Source organism: Ammospiza caudacuta, chromosome 3 (genome assembly GCF_027887145.1).
Source record: "Ammospiza caudacuta isolate bAmmCau1 chromosome 3, bAmmCau1.pri, whole genome shotgun sequence".
NCBI classification, from domain to species: domain Eukaryota; kingdom Metazoa; phylum Chordata; class Aves; order Passeriformes; family Passerellidae; genus Ammospiza; species Ammospiza caudacuta.
In genome coordinates, this window is record NC_080595.1 from 47,583,483 (window position 1) to 47,602,828 (window position 19,346).

General features: G+C 51.9%; 1 protein-coding gene across 1 annotated transcript; it reads right to left on the bottom strand.

The window, feature by feature from the left end:
- Positions 1-10,124: 10,124 nt before the first annotated feature.
- On the bottom strand, positions 10,125-15,068 carry IRF2BP2 (interferon regulatory factor 2 binding protein 2). The gene is made up of 2 exons (XM_058801280.1): positions 13,736-15,068; positions 10,125-13,487 (listed from the first exon to the last, which is right to left on the bottom strand). Exons 1-2 carry the CDS (start codon positions 14,769-14,771, stop codon positions 12,766-12,768), a joined length of 1,758 nt encoding a protein of 585 aa, XP_058657263.1. The 5' UTR covers positions 14,772-15,068; the 3' UTR covers positions 10,125-12,765.
- Positions 15,069-19,346: the final 4,278 nt, after the last annotated feature.

The window sequence follows — 19,346 nt, forward strand, 5'->3', positions numbered from 1 at the left end:
GCGCAAAGAAGCCCGGAGTAGGCACTTCCTCTACCACAGGCGCTGGATGGCTTATATTAGCACAATGCTCCAAATCCCCTGTAAGTCCTCCCAGAAAGGGAGAGTAAATATAGTTTGTCAAACAGATATCTTTAGCACACTGTCTCGTCTGCCAGCATGGATCTTTCTGCATGACCTCTTGCTAAGTCAGGGCAATTTCTTCTCATTCGCTTGCTCCTGCCTGCAATGCCATTCCTGGAGGGGAACCAGGGCTCCCTGGGGCTGGGGGGAGACTGTTTCCACCCCCCCTTGCTGACCAGCCTCTGTACAGACATAGCAGGGTTATTGACCTCTAAACCCAGTTTTTCCCATCTGCTTTTAAGGGGAAAAAAAAATGGGATGGAAGAGCACACAAAAGGAGGATGAAGGGAAAGCAAGCTGGCTCTGCTGGGGATCCCCTCTGAACTCCAGCAGGCAAGGGACGTGCTGAGTCCACACCTCCACAACAGATCCTCTGTGATGATGGGCTGGTGATGGAAGAAGAAACACAGGGAAGTTTTGCAGGCTCTGAAACCAGCCCTACCTTGCACTGCTGCTTAGACAGCAGTGTCTCCCTGCCTGGCCTCGCTTTGGCGCCACTTATTTCTCTGTGCCACTGCTCATGCACACACTCTTCTCTTGTGCCACTGCTCATGCACACACACACTTCTCTTGTGCCACTGCTCATGCACACACACAGGTCTCCACTGCATCAGCAGTAGTGTAAGCACAATGTGAGGACGGTGGGCAAGTGCCACCTTTGGAGGTTTGCTCAGCCTGGGACGATTGTTGCTGGCTCATGGGCCATGACTGGGGCTCTGGTAAGGCTGGCACATCACAAGGCAGCAGCCCTTTTGAGCTGAAAAAGGGGTATGTGGGAAATGGGGTCCCACACTTTCAGGCACCTTCCCTGGTAGATGAAGAGCATCCTTTTTTGTAGAAAAGAAAACAGAGTGAAGGACCAGAGCTGACTGCAGCTCTGGCCACCCACCAGCTGCCCCTAAAACTGGGGCACTGCAGCAGGGGGAGCCCCTGTCCCTGGGCCTGCAGTCCCTGCCCCACTACAAGGCAGCCCCCTCACAGCAAGCAGCTATCTGGAAAATTTGATAGCACCCAGCAGCCAAAAAAGCCTGATGCAGGACAGGTCATGGCCATAGCAGAAAGTCAGGCAGAGTTTGCCTTCCCCAGGGAAGCTGGAGCAGGGAGGAGGCAGGCAGCCACAGCGTGCTGTGTCCATAGGAGCGCTGGGTTTCACAGCAGGTCTCCTGTGCCCGTTGCAGTGGGCAGTGATGTGCCTCTGCACAAAACTCCATATGTCTGAGCCACTCATTTTCCAACAAATCATTTCCTTTTTATTAATCTCAGTGGAGTCTCATCTCTTCAGGATACTGCCACAGGCAAATGGTGTAACACAAAGCTCAGAGACTCCACTGTAATGAAAAGGAGGAAATTAGAGAGTTAATGGCCCCAGCAGTTGCTATAAGCTTCACTCTCCAGGCTGCACTCAGATGGAGAGGCATCATATTGCAGCTCCATCCCCTGTGCCACTCTCTACATGGTTGGGGAACTCTCCAGACCAAGAACAACATCGTTTTGTTGCTGTCTGCCAGACGGAGAAACCGAACCTGCTCTTTTGTCAGGAGGCCCCTGCCTCCTCCTGCACCACTGAACAGAGCTGTTCTGACTCTCCAAGGTCCCCATCTCTGCAGCACAGCCACTTCAGCTTGGGGGAAAGGAGGCCAGTGTGGGGCCTGCTGAGCTGCTGCTTATCCCACAGGTGATATCCATGGGGTGGTTGTGTTTAATAGCTCTGGGCATGGAGAGGGAGCCCAGATCTGGCTGAGCACCAGCAAGGGGAGAGAAGAGGAGATGTCACCAGCATCCATCTGCCTCCTGCAGCGGATCACATCCAGCAAACCTCCCTCTCCTGGCAATAACCAAGGGTAGCTCCATTAAACATGAAAGAAGAACAAGAAACCTGCATGCTGGGGTGCCCTAGGTGATTGCAGCCAAAGGAAAGTCAGACAGCTGCATGGCAGGCATGTGGCACAGAGCTGCATGTATCGTGTGGCCAAGCCAATGCAGGGACACCATAACCACCTCCTACAACACGGGTTGCACGACAGGCTCCAATCCATGTGCTCTTTCCTCTCAGCTCCATCTTCTCCTCCATTAACTTTGAGTGAGGGAGGAAGGAAGAACTGGCAGGAGCCTGTGCTGTCTGGGGTGCACAGATGCCACTCACCTCTCTGCATGCAGGACATTTCTCAGCCCTCCTCTCTCACCACCTCGTGGTGCCTCCTGATGGAGGTGGTGCTACCCCCTTGCAATCCTCCCCTGCCCAGTGTGTGCCAAAATGCGCTGCCTTGGCCCTGCACAGCCCTTTGGTGCTTCCCTACCTCCCCCCAGCAGGAAAATGATATTGAGACCAGCCACAGGACTCCTTCATGCTGCACAGCTATAACAAGGTCAGCCTATTCCCCATGGTTTCCTCAGATGCCAGTGCACACATTCAGCACAGACATGCCAGCAGACAGAAAACCTCTTGGAGAGCATATCCAGTGATTCAAATGAAGCTCTCTACTCTGGCTCAGTTCTCCAGCTTATTCTTTTCCTTAACTTTGAAGCAATTCCTGAGTCTATCGTAACTTCCATGTGCCTGACCCAGCTATGCTTGCCCCAGCTCCTGTCTTCACCAGCTCTCCAGTGGGCTTGAGGTTAACAGAGGAGTCCAGCTGCCCCCACTCCTGATCCTGACATTGTTTGCATCCAAGAACTCACAAAAATTCCATTAAGACACTGCTGAGGAGACAGCAGCAGTAATAAATGGCTTCAAGAAATTCTCCCAGCCTTTCCTATTTATTATAAAGCAGTGAGATGCCAGCACCAATGAGCAAAGTCTTAAAATACTTGTGAGATTCTGCTTGGAAACATGATGTTTTTCTCTTGTTATTCATGAGCAAGGATGGTATTTCCCAGGTAAATGAACTTGAAAAACATTTCTCAAGTTAGTTTAAGTGTGAATTTTTCAACAACATTTCCTGCTTGTTTTTCAAAAGGCAAATTAAACTTGCAGTGACAACAAAACCACTTTTGCTTTTGCTTGAAGGGAAACAAATGCTGTGGAGCAAAGCCAAACGAAGTGGATCAAGTCCTTCACTCCTTCAGTTCTGCACTTCCTTCTGATTATTCTGAAAAGTAGCCAAGATTTGCCCAGCATGGAGACAAAGCCCTGCAATGCTGGGGACAGGACCCAGCATTTTATTTGGCCAATCATTAACCAACCCCTGCCCATTTCCTTCACAGTTTTTCTGAAGACATGGTTGTGAAAAAGTTGAGGATGGAGGAATTGTGCTTTGCCCAGGTCCAGATTGCTCTTCTGCCTTATCTGAACATACAAAGTACCCTGAAAGAACCAACATTTCTTCTGAATTATTTATAGTTTATGGAAATTAAAATAACATAGAAATCTGCAATGATTTAATTAATTATGGATAAGTAACAAGGTAATGCTAGCAATACATTTAACTGAAAAACCTATTTATAACAAAATGATTTCTTATAAATAATTAAAGCAGAACTGTCTGTGTCGTAACTCATAATTTACATTTAAGTCCTGATTCTTCTCGCACTTCTGGTGAAACTTTAATCATTGGAATGCTCCCATGGAGCTGATGAAGTCAATGACAGAGCTGTTGGCAGGATGGAATCCAGTTTAGAATTAGAAGAAAAGATTCCAAAAGAAAAACTTTGCTTTTTCTGTTTTGGTTTTTAAACTAAGGGTCAGCAATTCAGTCCCTAAGAGATGAACCTTGCTTTTTCCTTGGTGAGGAAATTCACCCTTAATTTACCTTTCTTAACCCCATCTTAAAAGCAAATGAAGCCCAGATGACACTGTCTCACAAGTTATGCTCACCATTTCCTTAAACCACTCTTGCCCAACAACAATTTGGACCCTGACTGATACACTTGTGGGTACCATGGCAAAGCCCAAAACTTGGTTACTGAGCAGTGATGGGAGGAAGGGCACCTGGAGGAGCATGCCATATATCAGCTAAACAAGAGGGACCAAATTCAGGCTGCCTTCACCACCCTCTCCCTGGTATTTCAGTGAACTTGAGGATTACAAGATGTTCTTATTCCATTTTGTCCCTTTTCAAGAAGGTGACAGTAAGGAACCACCCTTTCTATTTTCAGCAAAACGCTCACTCCAAGTATCTTGGCATCTCTCAGCAGGCAAGGGTTGAGCCTCAAGGAGTGCAGGGTTTCAGTCCAGGCCTGTTGTCAGCTTTCCTTGATGGTCCTCAGAACTTTGCAGACTTGAGGGTCTGTGAGCTCCCTCTGTGAGGGTCTCACTGTCCCACTCAGTGAGATACTGGTGGCAGCCTGCTGGAGTCCAGATGAGCCCCAAGGGCCTTACACTGGACCACTGTCCATAGGGCTGTGAGATGACTGGCTTCAGTAATTAACAAATTTCCATCCTGGACACAATCTGGGTCAGTAATAGCTAGAATTTTCTGAAGTCCAGTAATAATGATAGCATTCCACACTGGCTACAATTCAGGTAAGGAAAGTTCCAAGGCTGTCAGGGAATGGCTGATTATTCCTGCTCTTTTCACTCCCCTGGCCATGCAAGAGTTCCTGGTACAATTTAGGGATGCTTCATTGGCCAGCTCTTTATACGGAGCCCAAGGCCTGATAGGGATCCCTTAGATCACAAAGTGCTCCAGAGGAATGGGGTGAATGCACCATCACAGTCAGAAGAAATGGGCACAGTGTGTCTTTAGAGCTCCTTGGAGAGAGCTCAAACAAGCCCTGAGGCTGCACACAGTGAGCAGGGTCAATATAGGGGAGACCCAGCCCTCTCAGACAGGCACCTCCCAAGGCTCTCCCAGCAGGAAGGTGCCCCTGGCAGCAGGGGAAGGGAGAAGGGCAGGCTGGCAGGGCTGGGGCTCCTGTCCTGTCCCTCTGCAGCCAAGGAGCAGCTAAAAAGGGAACCCGGAAACTTTCCTACACAAACCACACTTATTGGTGTTGTTCCAGCTCTTCATGGACTGTTATCCATCAAAAGCACCACTGAAATTGGCACCCTTCACAGAAAAGGAAGGGATCCACCCCAAAACACTAAATGTCAGGAAACTTTTGTGACACAGGGTAAAGAAACACACACTGCTGCTGCAATTCAAAATGTTCCTGCTTGGAAGGCAACCGGGAAGCAGCATGGCTGGTTCACACCTTCCACCAGAGCCAGGAGCACACCAAACCCCCAGAGCCCTTGCTGTGAGCCCTCCCAGAGGGTGGCCAGAGGCCAGATGACTAACCACCCAGAGTGCTCCACCATTCCCAGAAAGCCTTAATAGCTGGAGAGCCTCCCCATTAATAAGCAGACTTCAGGAAATACCCCAGTTGTGCAGGAAAGGAGCTGAAATCAGTCATTCACCTTCACAAGTCATGGTCAGACAAAGAAGTCTGGACAAAGGGCCACAGTAACCCAAAGAAGCAGAGCTGGTAAGATAAAATAACCATTTGGATTATAAAAATATTAATTGAGAGCATAAGGAGCTGGTCCAGTTAAGGGCACAGGTTGTCTCTCCAAAGCAAAGCAGAGGGCAAACACAAATGGAAGAGCTCTCAGTATGAAAGTAAACATCAAAATACTAATTATAAAGCACATCTAAACATGTTTATCATGGCTTGAATCTCCCAAGAAAAGCAGAATGGATGTCTAAGCAGAATTTTTGAATGAATTAGGGCAAGTTAAAGCCCCAGCTGGGCCAATCCAGCCCCCTTCTTTCCAGGTACAGGGAAGCCCACACCCAGAGCCATTACTGCATGACGCGTTGCGTTGCCCAGAGTTAACAAAGACAGCATGGTACTTTCTGCAAGGAAAATAACACCTTCCCTCTGTAATTTCTGTAGGGTAGGTTGCCCTAATTGTATTCTCATGGGGAAGATGGATAGAATCCTATTTAATCACCACCACAAAAATCACTGGGAACTCAGTATTTGGATTTTTAAAATTATTACAGTATGAATAGTTATGAAAGTGTGTTGGAAAAAGTCGTCCTTATGCTGGTTTGTCTTCACTGCAATTTCTGAAGTAGGATCTACAAAGGCATGAGTCAGTGTGCAGAAGCTGATTTATTTCCCAATTTTTGTGAAGTGAAAGAAACATAATGTTCAGCATCACCTTCCTCTGCTTACATTGAAGTCTTTCATCAGTACCCTGATTTTAGATTTTTCTAACTATCAGCTGAGGGGTGAGACATTTAAAAAAGAGAAAATTAATTGCTCTTAGTGTTTAGCAGCACCTGAACAAGGCAGACAGAAAAAACCCAAAACTTATAAGTAGTCCAGACAAACAAAATTAAATGCCTTATTGTGTTATGCAGTTTTTGTCTAATATCTGTAAGCCCCTTTCTACATACAGTTGGAGAATATGACACACCTATAAAAAAGGATTAGAAAATTATTGGAGAAAACAATTATTGAAAAAAATATTAATTAAGGATGTCTACTCAAACTGTGCTCCCTCCCCCTCAAAAAAATAAATCAGACCTCTTTCAGCTCACCAAGATGCGAAAAGAAGGAAAAAAACCCCAAAACCATGTGAGGAAGAAGGGGAAGGCCCAGTTGCTCTCTCGTGCCCCTGGCTGAGGGGGTGGCAGGTGAGGCCCCCATTGCAGCTGGGGCTCCCCAAAGCCCCTCACCTGCACAGTTCCCCCAGCAGCCCCATTCCCACCCATCCATGTGGGAACTGCTGCAATTGCTGTCCCTGCAAGGAAGCAACCTGGTGAACCAACAGCCCTTTCAATCTCCGGGTGCTTATCTCCTGGTTGTTTTAAAGGGCTGCTAGAAAGAAAAGAAGGGAATAGAATGAGGCTTCTCTGGGCTGGCAGTGGGTGGGGGAAATAAGTGTTTTATGTTTTATAGTGAAAGACAGCAAAAGACAATGCAGACTTGGCATTTTGGCAGTGAAGAGTGAATGTCCTCCTTCCCAGAGGCAGCAGCTGAAAATCATAGACTCAGATAATGGTTTGGGTTGAAAGAGGACATTGAAGACCATCTCATTTCAACTCCCTGCCATGGGCAGGGACACTTTCCAATAGATCTGGTTGCTCAGAGCCCCATCTCACCTGGGCTTGAACACTTCCAAGGTGCCTCCACACTGGAGGCTCCCCAGGATTTATTTCTCAGGGAAGCCACAGGCCCCCATCCAGGAGGACATCCCCAGCCCTGGACACAGCACCCCAGGAGGAATGAGGGACCGCCAGGGCAGGAGGCAGCAGGTTGGGGGGCAGCCAGGAGGACCCCGAGATGGGGTATGGATGGGTGCTGTGCCAGGCAGGGCAGGTTCTCACACTTGGCCCAGTGCTGCTGCAGATGGGAGCTAATGAGCAAGGGTGTTTCTTGTGGTGTCTGCTGAGTCAGAGGTGATGAGATAAAGAAACACCTATGAGAAGCTTCTATGAGCACTTCTGGTTTCTCTGTAAGTTTGTTTTATAGGGGTTTTCAACTTGATGCAACATTTTGGGGCTTAGCCTGCACTCTTCTATTCCAGTCTCTACAAAACCTGCTCTGGAGTAGCAGAAAGAAAAGCAAAGCTAGGTGATGTCTAAAAATACCTGCAGAGCTGTCACCCCATCTTCAGTGTACCTGTGCCAGCCAGCAAAACAGCCATATGGGCACTAACATGCACCTGGGAGCTTTCTGTGGGAGATGTCAGTGTGCCTGCTTTCCCAGGAGGGAGAGTTCAGCCTCTCAGGGAGTTCCATGAGAATCTGGAACCATTCCATAGAAGTTGAACCCCACAGTTAGTGCTCAAACCCGTGGCATGCTGCAGAGGCTGTCTGGAGGCACTGAAAGAGTTACCTCTGGAGCAGAGCTGCAGCTCTGGGTGATGAAGTGGATAAGCAGACACTTCATTCATCTGCTTCTAGCACTGCCTGACCTTGGCCCTGGCAGAGGAAAGGCATCTGCTCCTGGGAACAGGGCAGGGGAAGGAGGACGGCTCAGGAATACTGCTGGCCTGCATGGGATCAGGGCAGGGCAGCTGGGCTGTTCCATGGCCATGCCTGGCAAATGGCAAAGGTCACTGGCTGCAGTGCACCGACTGCAGGAGGGGCAGCCATGCACTGCCCAAGCACATCTTCTCTTTTAACAGGGAAACAATCTTTTCTTTCTTTCTTTCTTTCTTTCTTTCTTTCTTTTCTTTCTTTCTTTCTTTCTTTCTTTCTTTCTTTCTTTCTTTCTTTCTTTCTTTCTTTCTTTCTTTCTTTCTTTCTTTCTTTCTTTCTTTCTTTCTTTCTTTCTTTCTTTCTTTCTTTCTTCCTTTCTTTCTTTCCTTTCTTTCTTTCCTTTCCTTTCTTTTCTTTCTCTTTCCTCTTTCTTTTTTCCTTTCTTTCTCTTTTCTTTTTTTCCTTTCTTTTCCTTTCCTTTCCTTTCCTTTCCTTTCCTTTCCTTTCCTTTCCTTTCCTTTCCTTTCCTTTCCTTTCCTTTCCTTTCCTTTCCTTTCCTTTCCTTTCCTTTCCTTTCCTTTCCTTTCCTTTCCTTTCCATTTCCCTCACTGTGGGAGCATACACTGGAGGCAGTTCATACTGGGCTGGACCTATGGTGTCTATAGAGACAAGAGCCCACTTGAGGAAAGGTGGTGGTTGAGTTTGGGTGATTTTTTTTCAATTTTTCAAAAGATGCAGCTGCAGCTACCTAAATGCAAATGCTCAAGGAGGAGAAACATGAAATGCTGAGGGCTGAGCCTTTTCAAGCCTAATGACTGGACGTAGCTCTGTTGGAGTGAAGCAGGGGAGTCAGGGCTCCAAGCAGCTCAGCCATCCCTGGTGCCATTCATTTCCATATGATCCAGTGATTTCTCCTCCCTCCTGAGGAGATGCTGTGTTGGTGTGGGTGCTGCAGCTGCCCATGGGGTGTCCCACACTGCTTTGGGGGCAGCTGGACACATGGAGTGGGGGCAACCAGCAGGGCAGGTGTCCCACTGCAGGCGGGCGGGTGGCTGGGTGTCCCAGAGCAGTGTCCCATCCTGTGCCACCGAGAGCCACCACCCTGCCAGCTGGACAGACAGGCAAGCAGGGCTTGGCCCGGGTGCAGAAGGAAAGGATCCAGGGGCTCTGTTGACATAACAAGCCACTAGAGAGCACTCTCAAATGTATTTATACCCTTTGCCTAAGTGCTAGTTCATAAAAACACGCGGTTGCCATGGCCTGGTTTACAGCACGTCTAAAAAGAGATCTCCCAAAACATACCAGGTTTCCTGAGGCCACTGCAAAGGCGGTCAAAGCCTCCCTTGTGTGGCACCTTTCCCACCCCTGGGACCCAGGCACAGGGCAGCACCCACCAGCTCCATGCATCCCTTCTTCTCCCATACTGCTGTCTGTTTACAAATAAACGTCAGGACAGTACTTTAAAAAAAATTAAAATAATATTGTACAACTATAGCTTTTTCAAGTTTTCTTTCTTCCTTTTTTATATATACAAAAAATGCAGTACGTATTTAAAGTTCCTAGTTTCCTTACGCTTAGTGTCAGAAAAAAAAAAAAAAAAAAAAAAAAAAAAAAAAAAAAAAAAGAAAAAAAAAAAAAAAAAAAAGAGAGAACCCATAAAATGCCAGACTGGCAGCAGGTTAGTTTTCAGCAGCTATCAACAAAAGCACTGTGCAGTTGAAAAATAATCTGCAGGAAAAAGTATCTTCGAAAAAAAAAGTAATGGAAGTGTGTTGGAAAAAAATAGTAATCACACATTCTTCATTAAAACACTTTTAATACTACACAAGTTACAGTATCACCTTTTAAAAAGTTTAAAAAGGAATATTAACAGTAGCACTGTTGCAGCTAAAGCACTTCAAAATAATAGGAAAAAAAAAAAAAGAAAAAAGCTTGTAGCCAGGAAGTAGTAACAAAGGAAGAATCCACTGGAGTATTATTGTAATTGAGCAAAGCAACCAAAAGGAAAAAGCAACATTCAATGTGAGAAAAATGAGCTATGTATGAACACCCTCAATTTTTTTTTTAATTCTTTTGGGTTTTTTTTTTTTGTTTTTGTTTTTGGTTTTTTTTTTTTTTTTTTCATTTTGTTTGTTTTTCTATAGCAGTTCTAAAGTTTTATGGTGGAGATCAGACTTGGCTGGGGGCTCAAAGTCAGCTGAGCAAGCATAGCCACCGTGTGCCATTTCCTTTCCATCTATGTTGTTTCTGGGCCACTGCCTGGCATCACTGGCTGGGGAGTTTCCATCCTCTCCAGGAGTCCCAGAGCTGCAGGAGAGGGCGGCTGGCAGGAGGAGGAGGAGGAGGAGGAGGAGAGGAGGAGGAGGAAGGTGTGCTTCCCTACAGGCCTCTCACACCAGTGTCCCTCGGCCCCAAAACAAGGGTGTACTTTGTCAGGAGCAGGTCTCACCCTCGGCACGCTCACAGCTGGGACACCTGATGACACAAAAGGGGGGGCTCTTTTAGGCAGGCTTTGGAATTCAGTTTGGCTTCCTGTTTAAGTGTAGGGAAACCACTTTAATCAAAAACATGAACTTCATCCCATGTAAGGTATTATGCCAAGCAACTTTGAAGAACTTGTTACCATCTATCAGCTCAAATTTCATTTTTTTAATAAAGTGCCTAAATACACATTTACACAGATCATAGTGGTTCCAAAGAATCCTTTACAGTTGGCATTTTTTTATATATAGGTATATATATAGGTATATATATATATAATGTGCGTTTTCTTCAAATTGGCTAAATGTGTTTACATAAGACACCAATCTTGACTATAAGTTTTAAAGCGTAATATTGACTCAATGAATTTGTTTATCATGCAAGTCTTATCTAATATTACATTGACCTGTAATATGGAACACAATGTAGTGGGTGTGCTCATTAAACACTTCATAGAAAATTACTGTGCATGTGCAGTTCTGATCTTCAAATACTAATAATGACCATTTCTTTTCTTTTTAAAAAAAAGTAGTCTTCCCCCAAAAAAAAAATTCTCTGCATTAAATTGCAGTTTGAACATTATCACAATAAGAACAGTTGAGTAAAAAGCACCCAAAAATCTTCAATTTTATAGTTGGCTGAACAGATTTTTCCTCCTTCTCTTCTGACACTGGAAGTGTTTATTAGCTGGTCCCTGGGAAGGGACGTCCTCGCCACCCTTTAGCTCAGAAACAACCACACATAACCGAGTTATAAACACCTCGACAGAAGGGCTCGTACAGCTGCAGCGTTGCCAATGAACTATAAACAGCACAAAAACATCACTATTAGACTTGAACTATTTCTAGTAACCAAAGATTTATTGATTTTAGAAGTCTGCTTGGTGATGCAGAAGCGTGATCAAAAGAAGTGGCTTTACAAAAAGAGTTCTCCAAAGTAGCTTAAAAGGCAGGGCCAGGGCCATTATGTGCAGCCCTAATTGCTTTCATTTCAACCAGTTTATATTTTCATTTTCAAAGAATAGCAGTAGGTTTGTTTCAAGCATACGTAATAAGGAAATTACAGGTTTCCTCCACCCACATTTGGGCTGTCACTGATATGCCCGCGGGCAATTTGGCAGAGCCTCAGTCACTGCTGTCACTGTACCACACCGTACCTGCCACTACTTGGAAATACCGGGTCAGTGATAGTAACAATAGCAACAGCACCAGAGGTGACTGGTAAGCAAAATCAAAATCCATATGCACTATCTGAAAATTAAAGTAAAATAAAATAAAGTCTCTTCCCCACATCCCCAGCTTTGTTCAAAGCCACAAAAGCCCCGCAAGTGACACTGAAGACCTTCAGAAATGGCAGTGCTACATTGGCACCTTTGCCAATCGTGTAACTAAGTTCGTTATCAAAATTCCATATTATGGTATGCAACTGGTGAATAAATGCAGTTTTGTAATCTTAGAACCGATCACGAGAACTGCGGTCAACTTTGCCTTAAAAAAAAAAAAAACAAAACAAAACACCAAACCAAAAACAAACAAACCCAGAAACCCCTAACTCAACAGCGCCTCTTGGACACCTCTCCACATCCTACTCTGGTGGCAACTTTCCTCGAGAAACAGTGAGCAATTCGGGACTGGATCTGGAGGATCTTCCATCGCAACCCGAGCCACGCGCTTCTGGGAGAAAGCTCTCCTGCTCCCTAAGCTCGCCCGGCCGGAGGGATGCAAAGGGCACGCCTGCCTTGGCAAGCCACTCTTGTCCCCAGCTGCCTCAGACCAAGCCTGCATGCGACCAGCTCTACAGGACAGGGGCCAGGAATAAGGAATCACAGACAGTAAGGCAATCTTTACAATGTCAGAAAGTGTATTTGGCATTAAAAAAAAAAAACAAAAGAAAAGAAAAAACAGAAGAAACAAGTGCATACAAATACAGCTAGAAGCATTTCTGGTTTGCCAAGTGCTCTCTAAAAAAAGCAGCGCAAGTCACAGCCTACATTGAACAGTAACTGTCACCAGGGAAGCACAACAAATAGTTGCTATAACAAAAGGGAAAAAAAGAAAAAACGAAACAGAAAAAAAAAAGAGAAGAATTAGAAGAAATGCCTTTATAATAAGTACATACCTTTTGTCTTCAAAAAATATAGAAACACAATGTATTCAAAAAAATCAAAATTATACAGCCATGTTTATGAAGTCTACATTTCCCTTGTCTTGGAGATATATATATATATTTATATATATATATTTATAGATATATACAGAATTCGAGCAGTTCGAGTTCAAGGTGACGTCGGGCAGCGAGCGCAGGCGAGTCACGAGTCCCTCTCCTTTTTCACTTTCACATCTCCGGCGAGGATGGTGGCGATCTCCCCTTGCATGAAGGCCCAGGGGACGTTGGAGCCGACCAGGGGACACTTCTCCCCGCTGGGGCAATACACCTCCCCGCTGGCTCCCTGCTGCTTGATGCTCTGCCGGGAGCAGGGGAAGCAGAACTTGTGCGAGGGGACGGAGGGGCACTGCACGAAGTGGGTGTCTTCCAGGCGCTCGTGGCACAGGGTACAACACAACGGGACGCTGGCGGCGAGGGACGAGTCCGGCAGGCTGGCGGGGTGCACGGGCTCCAGGCCGCCCGCCGCCGCCGCGTTGGCCCCCTGGCCCGGCACCTCCCTGCCGGAGCCCAGCCTTCTTTGGTTCATGGCGGAGGGCGAGGGGGGGCTGCTGCTGTTCCTCCGCGTGGTGGAGTGGACCTGGTTGGCGTCTTTGGAGGCGTGGTTGCCCCCGGCATTGTCCGCCACCAGAATGAGGGCGGCCATGGGGGACTGGCCGTTCTGTGCCGCCTCGGGCGGCGTGGTCCGGTTGGAGTGGGGCGAGGCGGTGGGCGGCGGGGGCGACATGAAGGGGGTGCCCGTCAGCGGCAGCTTCATCCCTTCCGACGGGGCGGGCAGCCAGGGCTGCACCTCCCCGTTGATCTTCGGGGGTCCAGCCTCGCCCTCGGGCTCGGGGGAAGGCTTCCTCTTCCGGGCGGCCCGGGCCCCTGCAGAAGCAGAGGAGGGGGGAAGGAGGAGGGTGAGAAGGCAGCGCAGTCACAACGCATCGCCGAGCAACCGCGGAAACGGCTGGCCCCGGCCACCCCCCGGGCACACGGCCACCCAAGCGGCCGGGCCGCCGCCCCGCACACCCAAACCCGCCCGGCATCCCCCGCCCCACATATCCCTGGAGAGCCACCCCTCCCGCCTCGCCGTCCCTTGGCCTCCCCGCCGCCCCCCGGTCCCGACTCCTCACCTGGCTTGGCCACGGAGCCGTTGGTCTCGTAGCCCAGCAGCCTGCCGCCCGCCATGCCCGGCTCCTTCTTGAATTTGCTGTCGAAGGGGGCCACGGTGTGGCTCCCGTGCTGGTGCAGGGCCAGCAGCGTGTCCCGCACTGTCTTGGGCTTGGCCAGCCACTCCTGCTCGGAGCCCGGCCGACCCTTGCCCTCCGCCGCCAGCTCCGCCGCCGCCGCCGCCGGCAGGCTCTCGGCGGAGCCGCGCTTCTCCTTGGCGCCGCTGTCGTGCTCCCCCGCCGCGCCGCCGCCGCCACCCGAGGAGGAGGAGGAGGAGGAGACGGAGCCGGGGCGCTTGTGTCCCAGCTCGCCGGGCTGCCCGGCCGCCTGCGCCGCCGCCTGCGCCGCCGCCGCCGGCTGCTGGGGCACGGGCACAGCCATGGGGGCGGGCGCGGCGGAGATGGCGGCCAGCGAGGCGGCGGCCGCGGCGGCGGCGCGGCTGCCCAGACCGCCGATGGCGGCGGGGAGCCCGGCGCCGTTCACCAGCGGCACCAGGGTGGGCGGCACGGCGTGCGTCCGCCGCGGGTTCGGGCTCTGCCGGTTGAGCTCGGGCGGCTCCTCGGGCTTGGGGAAGCCGTTGGGCACCAGGATCCCGTTGACCTGCCGGCCGCCGCCGTACTCGGCGCCCAGGCGGGGCGGCGGCCGCTCGGACGCCAGCGAGTAGCGCTCCAGGGGCTGCGGCGGGGGCCGCGCCGCCGCCTCCGCCGCCGAGGGGTGGCCGAGCTGCTGCTGCTGCGCCAGGAGCTCCTTGGCGGAGAGCGGAGGCTGCTTGGCGTGGGGCGGTGGCGGGGCCCGGCCCTCGGGGAAGCAGCCGTGCGCCCGCTTCAGCTGCCGCGCCGTGTCGATGACGAACTCCACGCGGTCGGCGCCCTCGTAGTTGACGCAGCCCCGGCAGACGGGCTCGGTGAAGTCCCAGATCATGGCCCAGGGCATGCGGGGTAGATCGCACAGGTAGCACGACTGCCTGCGGGAAGCAGCCGCCACCGCCGCCGACGACATGTCCCGGCCCCGGGGCAGCGGCGAGCGCCCCCCGCTCCGGCTTCGGCCGCTGCCTCCTCCGCCCCTCGTCACCGGAGTCCCGACGGGCAGGCTCGGGAGCCGCGGCCGCAGCGGGTCCGTCCGCCGGGCCCCCTCCCCCTCGCCTTCCTCTTCCGTGCGCTGGAGCGGGGCGCGGCGGGCGCCCCGGCAGGCAGAGCCGCTGCGGGGAACGCCGCTCCCGTCGCCGTCTCCGCCGGCGGCGCTCACAGGGCGGCGGGGACGCGCATCTCCGCCGCGCGGCTGGCGCAGGGCTGCGGCCGCTGCCGCCCGCACGGCTCCCCCGCTCTCTGGCTACTACGGGGCGGCGCGGGGCGGCGGGGGCCGGCGCGGCGCGGCGGGGCGGGCGGGGCGGGGACTGCCACGGGGGCCGGGGCCGGGGCTGGGGCTGGCGGCGGCGCCGTGCCGTGCCGGGCTCCAGCCGCCACCGCCGCCTCTGCGCGCCGCCGCTACGATTCTTCGACAGTGCCGGCCGCGCCTGCGCGATGGGCGCCCCCGCCCCGCCGCCGCCGCCGCCGCCGCGATCCCAGCCCCGGCCCCTGCCCGCGCCCCCGCCACCGGGGGTTCCTCCTGCCGCCGGGGGGCCGCCGCGCCCCCGCCCCGCATCGCCCCCGGAGAGGGCTGTGGGAGCGGAGAGGGACAAGGCGAGGGGCGGGGGTGCCCTGCAGCTCCCTCCTTCTCTTCTGATTTTATTTTTATTATTGTTGGGTGTATTACTATTTCCCTCACCGCCGAGGGGCTTTGCCGAAACCTCCCAACCGTGGACGCAGCGGTGCGCGGGACCCCTCCCGCAGTGCGGGACTCAGTGCACCCCCTCCCCCGTGACCTTGGACGCGGCGCCCCGGGCGCGCCCCGCAGCTCCGAGGTTCCCCCCGCCGGGCCGGTCATCGCCACCTCCGGGCAGGGGCCGGCGCCCCGCCGAGCGGCGCTCGGCTTTGTTCTCCCCGCCGGAGCAGGAGGCACCATCAGAAATAAATGTAACGATTACCCAGCTTTTTTTTTTTTTTTTTTTTTTCTCTTAACTGTTGTCATTTGTGCACAGGAAATAGGACGTTCTAGATTTCCTGTCATTTTAAACCACAAACCAGCAGTTCTGTAATGCAGATTAGCGAAATTCACACAGACTAAGCACACGCCGTCTCGTTCCCAAAAAAGAAAAACCTGTTTCCCCGACCCCCTTCCACGCTGTGAATCTCTTATCCGCCACCTGCACCCTCACTGAAACACAGGGTGGGGGCAAGGGAGGGAGCAAGAGAGGGTGTTCGCTCTCCTCGTGTGCCACGGGAGGCGAAGCAGCCCCTCACCGGGCCCATCCCTGCACGTACGGTCGGCTGCACGCCTTTGCCCGTGCAGGGTGAACACGGCGGAGGCTGCTCCCCCCGACAGCCGCGCTCCAGCCGCCCTTCCCACGGCGTTATGTAGGTTACAGAGGAGGGAGGGAAAGAGGGCGGGAGGCGGGAGCCGGCCGGGCCTGGGGAAGCTCTGACGTCCGTGGCGGCCGCCGGGAGGTGCCTCCCCGCGGCTGGGGGCCGCCCGACGGCGCTGCGGGGCTGGGCCGCCACCAGCGCCGCCGCTCCGCTGCCCCTGCCCGGCCGGGCTGCCGAGGGGCGTCGGGCAGACACCGGGGGCAGAATGTCCCCGTCGGGCGGACACGAGGGCAGAGCTGCTCCCTTTCGCCCCGCGCCGCCCGCCGGGCCCGGGGGCTGCGTGTGGCGGCCGCCCGTGCGCCCCGGGGCTGTGGGGAGCCCTCGCCTCCCCCTGCCTCGGCTCCTGCTCGTCCTGGCGCTGGCTGCAGCGCCGGCCCCCGTGCCAGGTTGGGTGACTCTGCAATGCACGGCCGGCCGGGCGCCCTGGAGGCGCCGGGTTGTACATAGGCGAAATAAAAGTCAGCCCCGGCCCCCAGTCCGTCGTTGCGGCGGCCGGGGCTGCTACCCCGGGAGCCAACCCCGGAGCCCTCACAGCTCCTGGCGGCCCTGCGGCGTCCGGCCGGGGCCGGAGGGCCGGAGCAAGGAGAAGGGGCAGCCCTGCCTTGGCTGCCGGAGAGCCAAGGGTTAACATCGGCTCGCTTTTCCCGAGCACCCCTCCTTTCACATTGCATCAAAGTCCTTTAAAGCTGTTTCTCTTCCCTCCTCCCCTCCCCGGCTGGAAAGACGATTTATCCATGCAAGCTAAGTAAACAGATCTTTGTTTTCGTCTTCCACCCACTGCCCTCTTTCTCCAGCCCGAAGCTGGAGCCTCGCCAAGCCGGCTGCAGCGATCGCTGCCTCCACACACACACACACACACACACACACACAGGGCGGGGGAAGAAGCCGGGTTTCTCGGGTGAGGCAATGCGCCTGCAATTGGCAGGGACAAGGCAGGAATTGTAATTGCACTTCATCATGTGATGGCTTATGAAAGAGGAAGTTTGGATGTTTTAGTCACGTACTCCTTTGCCCTCTTGCTTTTGCCTCCAGGTTCTCCAAAGGAAAAAATTACATATATTTATATATACTGGTGGAAAGCCAAGAAACAGTGTGTTTGCGCATTTCAGATCATGAGCAGAGCTGGAGTGCTAGCTGAGCCAGGCTGCAGGGTAAGAAGAAAGCAAAGCTTTGAGCTGTGGCAGGCTTTTAACTGCAGGACAGAAAATGTGACCTGTATTTATTTTCCTTTATTTTTAATGAAAACTAGCTGCGTGGAAAAGTCAAGATGAGCAGTATTCTGGTTTTGCTGCGTTTGCTGCCTTTGAATTCATTCTGGTGGAAAAGGAAAAAAAAAAACCCAACAAAATCATGTTGCCAAGCTCAATGTCAAAAACCTGATAAAAAATAGTGGCAGTGCTACATAGGAAATGTGGTTTATGTATCAAATCACAAAAAAAAAATACCTCAAAGCTGCTGACTGTTACAACAGTAACTGCACAGGAATCGAACAAATAATGCATTTGTCTCTTGGTTTTTTTTCTCTTTTTTGAAACAGAAGCCATCCCTTTGTGCTGGATCTCTGCGAAACGCCCCTTGCTGCAACACACCAAGGCTATAGATAGGAGCAGCGAGTGCTGGACAATGTCTTGTGGGGTGCAGGGCTGGGAAGGTCTGGGGCAGTCCCTGAGCAAGGAGCACCATGATGGCATGGATGAGGGTCCAGCACAGTGTGGAAGGCTTTTGTCCTGTTCCGGTGTGCCCAGTGTCATGGGTGAGGGAAGGAGGGGAGAGGAAAGGTTGTAATGGGGCAGCTCTTTGAGATGAACTCTCTGTTTGCCACCTCCACATCAATGCCATCCCCCTTCTTACAATGTGTTTTTTTGCTTTTGTCAATGAACCACACCGAGATCTTGCTGTGTTTCTCTTCCTCCCTGCAGGGTTTTATCCCTCTTATCCTCTGCACTGGCAGCAGTGATTGTGTGCAGACCCTTGTCCCAGAACTGTGCCCCCAGCCTGCACTTCACCCACGTACCTATCCCCCATGGGGTCTGCCCTTCCTCTGTGTCCAAACCAGTGCTTCTCACTTGATCACCTCTGCCCTTGGCATTCTTCTTTCCCTTCTGACTGAGGCTGTCTCACATCCTTCTCCAGAAGATACTGCTTCCTCCATGGCTCTTATTTGCATCCTCCTGTTGTGGCAGAAGTCCTGCAGGGTAACATCAAAATGGCCAGAGCCAAGACAGGAAGGGCAATTATGCTGAAGGATGCTACCAGCTCTCCTTCATTGATTCATAATGAGTTATGGAGGTTGCTCTCTCAGAACTGAGAGAGGAGAGTAATAGTCCTTGAAGTTTTGGATTTAGTCAGATGCAGGTGACTCTGGGCCAACAATGTTTAATCTAGTGCTATAGGGGGGAAAAAAGATACTGGTGCAAATGAGGGTGTCATCAGGCACAGAGTGTTGACATACATAGGGTTTGGACAGGCTCATGGTAAGCCACTGATCCTGCAGATGTTTACAACCAGTTACAACTTTATCCACCGGAGCATCACTACGAATGTAAAGCTGTGTGCACTTCTGGGCTTGCAGGATGAGAGCATGCTTCCCCAAGAGCTGCTTGTCAGCGGCGTGCTGACGGCTGCCCTGCAGCCTGGAGCCGACTGCTGATGGCAGGAGCTGACAGAGCCACTGGCACAAAAATACTCCACCGAGGCCGGAGAGAGGTCAGTGCACTCGCTCAGTGTGAGGCAGGACGTGCCAGAGGATAGAGAGGGACTCGAGCAGCTACTCAGTGTCTGCTGTTTCCCATACATGGGGCCTTTTATTAACTCCTTGAAGACAGCTGCACTGAACGCTGCTGCTTGGTGTTAACTTCTGAAGAGCTGCGAGGCACCTAAGCAGAATCTGCCTAGAAGAGGAAACAGCAATAGGACAATTGTTTACCATTCATTCATGGATATGTCCCAAAATATGGAGATGCTGCTATTCTGCTCCAACGCTTTGCTCTAGACAGCCTGGTCAGGGCAAGTTACCAGGCGAGTTACACTGTGAGCAAGAGCCTGTGTGCTACAGCTTCTGCTCCATTGGTGGGCTCTGCTCTAGGCAGTTTGGAGAAAAATTTGCATGCTT